Source organism: Eumetopias jubatus, unplaced genomic scaffold (assembly GCF_037043125.1).
Source record: "Eumetopias jubatus isolate StellerSeaLion01/CBP00866 unplaced genomic scaffold, mEumJub1_p1.0 scaffold_4, whole genome shotgun sequence".
NCBI lineage: Eukaryota > Metazoa > Chordata > Mammalia > Carnivora > Otariidae > Eumetopias > Eumetopias jubatus.
The window spans coordinates 70,640,006-70,646,580 of record NW_028274810.1 but is presented as its reverse complement, the minus strand read 5'-3'; the positions used below and the strand labels follow the sequence as shown (position 1 = coordinate 70,646,580).

General features: G+C 48.4%; 1 protein-coding gene across 2 annotated transcripts in view; it reads left to right on the top strand.

Moving 5' to 3' along the window:
• Positions 1 to 2,055: 2,055 nt before the first annotated feature.
• RAD54L (RAD54 like) overlaps positions 2,056 to 6,575 on the top strand; it is a 28,517-nt gene continuing 23,997 nt past the window's right edge. The window contains exons 1-4 of one of the 2 annotated variants that reach the window (XM_028123277.2): positions 2,056 to 2,173; positions 2,631 to 2,736; positions 2,842 to 2,928; positions 4,173 to 4,292. In XM_028123277.2, coding sequence (XP_027979078.1) covers positions 2,734 to 2,736; positions 2,842 to 2,928; positions 4,173 to 4,292 — 210 coding nt within the window. In that variant the 5' untranslated portion in view covers positions 2,056 to 2,173; positions 2,631 to 2,733. Of the gene's footprint in view, positions 2,737 to 2,841; positions 2,929 to 4,172; positions 4,293 to 6,575 lie in introns of both variants that reach the window. The other variant, XM_028123276.2, reaches the window with a different exon arrangement.

Here is a 6,575-nt window from a genome sequence, read left to right as displayed (position 1 = left end):
CAGATTATAACAGGAAGCATTTCTAATCAACTGCCTGGAGAGGTTTCAGAGGAAAGGGACCTAAATTTCCAAGATTCCATAATTGGGTACTCTTTTCCTCATTCTAAGCAAATATTAACATGTGTACCTAATTTTAGAGGGTCTCAACAAGACCTTAACAAAAGGTTCAGGCCCCACAAAACTGCGCTGTGACCCTCCTTAGCAAGGTGGCTAAGGACAATGACTCTGGAGCCACACACTAGGTATGTGACTCTAGACAAGTTACTGGTTTCTCGCAGCCTGTTTCTTCATCTATAAAATGGGGACAATAATAAACCTACCTCATAGTTGTGAGTACTAAATGAATTATTATATCTCAGAAGCTTGGAAGTGCTTGGTAGTAAATGTTATGTATACCATTATTATTATTAGTGATCACCTAGGTTGTCCCTGGCACGGTGTTGAGGACTTTATTTATTTTTTATTTTTTTTAAGATTTTATTTATTTGACAGAGAGAGAGAGCATGAGCACAAGCAGGGGACCGGGAGAGGGAGAAGCAGGCTCCCCCTTGAACAGGGAGCCCCATGCGGGGCTTGATCCTAGGACCCTGGGATCATGACCTGAGCTGAAGGCAGAGGCTTAACCAAATGAGCCACCCAGGCACCCCTATTTATTCATTTTTAAAGATTTTATTTATTTTTTTAAGTAGGCTCCATGCCCAGTTTGGGGGTGAACTGAATCCTGAGGTCAAGAGCAGCTTGCTCCACCAAATGAGCCAGCCAGGTGCCCTCTGTGTTGAGTATTTTATTTTATTTTTTGTAAAGATTTTATTTATTTATTTGACAGAGAGAGACACAGTGAGAGAGGGAACACAAGCAGGGGGAGTGGGAGAGGGAGAAGCAGGCTTTCCATGGAGCAGGGAGCCCGATGCGGGGCTGGATTCCAGGACGCTGGAATCATGACCTGAGCGGAAGGCAGATGCTTAACGACTGAGCCACCCAGGCGCCCCTATGTTGAGTATTTTAAATGCTAATTTATTTAATTCTCAGAATAACCTTGTGGGGTAAGTACTAATAGAATGCACATTTTATTTTTTTTAAAGATTTGTTTTTAAATATTCATTTATTTGAAAGAGTGAGAGAGAGAGAGAGAGCACAAGCGCGGGAGTGAGGGGGTTGGGGGAGAGGGAGAAGCAGATTCCCAGCTGAGCAATGAGCCCAATGTGGGGCTTGAGCCCAGGACTCAGGCCTCATGACCTGAGCTGAAGGCAGACGCTTAACCAACTGAGCCATCCATGCGCCCCTATTTTAGAGAGAGGGAGGTGGTGAGGGGTAGAGGGAGAGAGAGAGTCTTAAGCCAACCCCATGCTGAACTCAGAGGAGGCTGGGCTCGGACTCAGGAGGCTGAGATCACCACCGGAGCTGAAGCCAAGAGTCAGACGCTTAACTGCACCACCCAGGCGTCCCTAGAAAGTATATTTTTGATGTGAAGAAACTGAAGTTTTGAGAGATAGAGTCGTTAATTCTCGATTCCAAGAATCACACTTCTACCAACATGAATTTGCCTAGATAAGAAAGGCAGCTTCCTTCAAGAAACCCCGGATCAAAGGATCACATCCCCCAAGGGTGGTATCACTGCCGGAGCAGTGCTGGAGGTAGGTAGTCAGGGCCAAAGACTCCTGCCACCCTCCGGGTGGGTGAGATCTGACTCCGACCCTGCATCACAGCTGCAGGCCCAGCAAAGGGAAGTGCAGAAGCGTGCCGTCTTTCATAATACCCAGCCTTCCGCAGACAGGTGACAAGTCCTCCACACCCCAGTCTGATGCTACTGATGCTACTGATGCTACTGAAGTAGCCCGCCCCGCCCATGTCGCCCAATGGCTCCTATCACTGTTGGCCCCGCCCATCCTCCTAAGTCCCACCTCCTAGGAGGTCTGTTTAGCCTCATCTCCGGCGCCCGCGCCCCGCGGTGACTGCAGCACAAGGCCCGCCCCCTTCCTGGGGTCGCGAGCGCCGAACGCATCGAACGCAGCCAATAGGTGGTGCGGCGGCAGCACCGCGGGAGGTTCGATTCACTGGGCCTGGCGGGTCCGGGGACTCCTGGCGGCTGTTAACGCGCGCTTTGGGAAGAGGAAGGTTGGAGCGGCAGTGCTAGGGCCCGGATTCACTTTGCTGTTGTTTCCAGCTCTTCCTGGTATTCCCTTCCCAAGCCCGGGTCTTTTACTTGCCCTGCCTGGTCCCCTGCTTGACCTCCCCCAGTCCGGGCCTGGCTTCCGGGCGCCAGACCTGGGAAAAACCCCTTCGAACTCCGCGCCTCGCTCTCCCTACGCCTCGGATTTTCACCCCGGCCCCTGTCCCCTGGCCTGTGACTTCTTTTTATCTCCTGCAACTACCTCCTGCCATCACGTCCACCTGGGACCACTTGCCCGACTTCTCTCTGCCAGTCTGGTACTCCATCTTCCTCTCCCCCACCCCCTCCCCATCCCAAATCTTTACTCACCTTTGCTTGGATACTTCCTCTTTGGCCTGCTCTTCCGCCTAGACTGACTGGCGACCGACACGCTCACAGTTTGGGCCCAAACTCCAGCCCCTAGCTGGATTCCCTCCATCCATGCTCCCTCTTTAATTAGCCCATGCTTTCAATAATACAGCAGCTTGCTTTAACCGGCTGGCCGTGGTTCTGCACTCTCAGCTGCTGGGTGCCTTTGATCTTTGGCTGATGGGTACTTGACGTTTTATGATTCTGAGCCCAGGATGGTAAGTATGGGCCTAAGGGAGACTGTGGGTAGCCTTGTGTCTCGGTCTAATGGGTTTAGGCTGCGGGATCTCTGGAAGTGCTCAGTTTCCATATTCCCCTTACAGAGGAGGAGCTTAGCTCCTAGCCAGCTGGCCAAGAGAAAACCGGAAGGTAGATCTGGTGATGATGAAGACTGGCAGCCTGGGACATTGGTGAGTACCCTGCCCTCCAGGGGTGGGACAGGTAGGATGCAGGGCTGTTTGAGCAGAAAGGAGTCCTGGACATGGTTTCTGGGGTTACATGGGTGAACCTGGTCACCTCCAGAAACCTCTTTCAGTAAACTTTTACTTAGTGCTTACCAAGTGTCAGGCATTGAACAAGATAAAAAAAATCTTGGTCCTCAAGGTGCTTACTAGAAGGTAATATAGCCTCAGTTTTTCTGATAGGGGTATTCCAAAGCAAAAGAGCAAATTGGGTTGGGCCTTTTGGCTCCCTTGGGAAAAATAAAATGGCTCCCCAATGGCAACTAGTTGTCTGCTCTTTTGCTTTTTATCTCCTGCCCAATATCACAAAACAGTAGAGTATGTAGGGCCTGCCTTAGGGTTCTGAGCTCACTTGGGCCTAGATTAGAGGAGTGGTGCCCATCTAGTCCCTGCTAATACTCAAGTGCAGTATGTTGGACTTTGGATTGGTCCTGTGCTGTTTCCGCTATTGAGGCTTTCTGGGGCTGACCGGATCGGACCTGTGTATACAAAAATCAATAGGATAATACAGCATATACTTCAGAGAGAAAGAGCAGTTCACGAAGTAAGGGCTTGGCCACTGGAAGTTTGGAGAAAGGGACTAGCTAAGGAAGGTCTAGAAGGCAGTTTTGGGCAGGGCCTGTATATGAGGGGTGAAGGGGCTGGTGTTTGTTTCAGGTGTTTCTTGTAGGATCATTGAAGCTTCAAATACCTTGGCAAGCTGTTACAAGCTTGCCTGATGGTTCCGTGGAGCCTTGCTCTGTAGTTGCACCACTGCTGGTGTGCAGGGGGCTCCTCTTCCTATGAGGGACAAGGCTGCCTCTTGCTACTTACATGGGTCTCAGACTTGAACTTGGGGCAGCACTTGGTACAGCTGGGTCATAAATGGTGCTGTTTACTCCTGAAAACCCTTTGAGTGCTAGTGACTCACTGCCATGGTGTGGGCTGACTGGCTCACTTTATTCACCTCATTGAGTGCCTGTCTTCAGATTAGACAAGTTCTGTAACCTCATTAACTTCCAGTTTTCTCACCTGCTAAGTGAGTATAATGATAAACATTTATCATAGGATTGCTGTGAAGATGGTACATGATAATACATGTGAAGAGTTTAGCACAGTGCCCAGCATTTAATAAGCATTTTAAATGTTAGTTGCCATTGTGGTGAGCTCTGTGGTCTTCCAGACTTGACTTACCTTCCCCAATACTCTTCTAGACTCCCAAGAAACGGAAATCCAGCAGTGGGGCTCAGAGCCAGGAGTGTTTCCTGTCTCCCTTTCGGAAACCTTTGATTCAGCTAACCAATCGGCCACCCTGTCTGGATAGTAGTCAACATGTAAGTCAGAACTGCAACCTGTTGGTGAATGTGTGTGCCCTATGGAGGCACCTTTCTTGTTTTGTCTAGGGAGGCTTCTACCCCTGAAGACTTCCTCAGTGCTTTACAGAGGAGCCAGCAGACAGACTTTGGTGGAGGCTTTGGATCTGCCTACAGCCTCAGGGGCCTGGCCTCTTTGCTTCAAGATGTGTGCCTGACCTGGAGTTCCTGTTGTTTATGGTTATTTGGGCTCCAGATCTCAGGTGGCTCAGATTCCTGAGGACATGACGGTATAGAAAAGGAAAGGCCATGGCAAGGTGTTGGAACCAGGATCCTCATGCCAGCTCAGTCTCTCACTTAGCATATGGCTTTAAGAGGTATCAGAGTCCTACAGCTTCCACGTATTTCCACTAGTAAAATCCAACATAATCTTTACTATGGCAGGTTCTGTGCATTATCTCATATAACTCATTTTTTTTAAGATGTGGAAGCTGAGTCTCCGAGGGGTTAAGTAGTTTGCCCAAAATTACAGAGTAGTCAGATCTGCTTAGCTTCACCAAAGCTTTTTCCACCAAACTTTCTGAGGACGTTGGTACTGAGCTCCAAAAACTTTTGGAATTTCTTTATTTTTTTTTTAATTTTATTTACCTGTGGGAGAGCACGTGCGTACTGAGCTGGTGAGGGGGGGAGGTCAGAGGGAGAAGCAGACTCCCCGCTGAGCAGGGAGCCGGATACAAAAGCTGAAGGCAGACTCTTAGCCGGCTGAGCCACCCAGGCACCCTTAAGATTTTACTGATAGAGTGAATCTCTGGAAGAGGGAAGCTTTGACCTTGGTGGGGAGGAGGGATGCTCTCCCTCTTCTATCAAAAGGAAGGGATGGTTTAATTTGCACTAACTAAATAAAGTGAGAGCATGCTCTCTCCCCTGCCTCTGCCAGTCTTATCAGACCAGATTCCTGGAGGCTGGTCATTGCAAATCTTGTAGGCTGTGTCCTCGTGTTTTAGGCCAGGGATGCTCACATTCTCCCATACTAGTTGCACAAGCTTGCAGTTCTTTTTTAAATCTGGATCATGACCTGAGCTGAAGGCAGACCGCCCCCCAGGTACCTCCCCCCAGGTGCGTCACCTTTGGAATTTAAGTGATAAAGCTGTAAAGGTGTCTTTTACTATCCATTAAAAACTTTTTAACCACACCTGAGTTTATGTTAATGAGATTCATTTGTAAAGCAACTAACCTTGGTGGCTGGTTGCCAGGGGCACCAACCTACCAGTGGCTAGTGTTTAATCAATCATGCCTATGTAATGAAGCCTCCATAAAACCCCAAAAGGTCAGGGTTTGGAGAGCTTATGAGTTGGTGAACAAGAATTTATCCACATGCCAGAAAGTGGCATACCCCAAACTCCTGTGCGCAGGACTCTTCCAGATCTCGCTGTATGTATCTCTTCATCTGGCTCTGCATATCCTTTAGTAGCCTTTGTGATAAATGGGTAATCTAGTAAGTAAACTTTTTCTGAGTTCTGCGAGCTGCTCTAGAAAAGTAATTGAATCCCAGGAGGGTGTTGGACCCTCCATTTTATAGCCTATTGGTCCGAAGCACAGGGAGCAACCTGGATTTGGGATTGAGGTGTTGGGGAGAGGCAGTCCTGTGGGACGGAGCCCTAACCTATGGGATCTGATACTCTCTCCAGGTGGATAGTGTCAGGATTGAGTTAAATTGTAGGACACGCAGGCAGTGCCGAATAATTGCTTGTGTGTGGAAGTGCCACATATCTGGTGTCAAGTGCGGGGGAGATGCAGGAGTCTGTTTTTACAGGGACATTTTTGAAGGAAAAATGGGAATAAGGTGATAACAATATGTAATGGATATTGGTTATTTGTGCATTCAGCAAATATTTTTTATTTTTTTAATGTAATTTTGTTTAAGATTTTATTTAACAGAGAGAGAGTGCGTGCTTGTGCACACATAGTCAGGGGGGAGCAGTAGGCAAAGGCAGAGGGAGAAGGAGGCTCCCCGATGAGCAGGGATCCCGATGTGGGGCTCAATCCCAGGACCCCAGGATTATGACCCAAGCCAAAGGCAGACAGTGAACCCACTGAGCCACCCAGGCACCCCTCAGCAAACATTTTAAAACATTCTTACATAATACTTGATAAATACAAAGGAATATGTGTATAACATGTGAAATAGAAAACACAGAATAAACACCCGTGAACCCACCATCCTGCACTAGAACATCACCAAAGTCATAATCCCTCTTCCCATCCTGACCGGTAACCACTGACCTGAATTATTTTCATCATCCC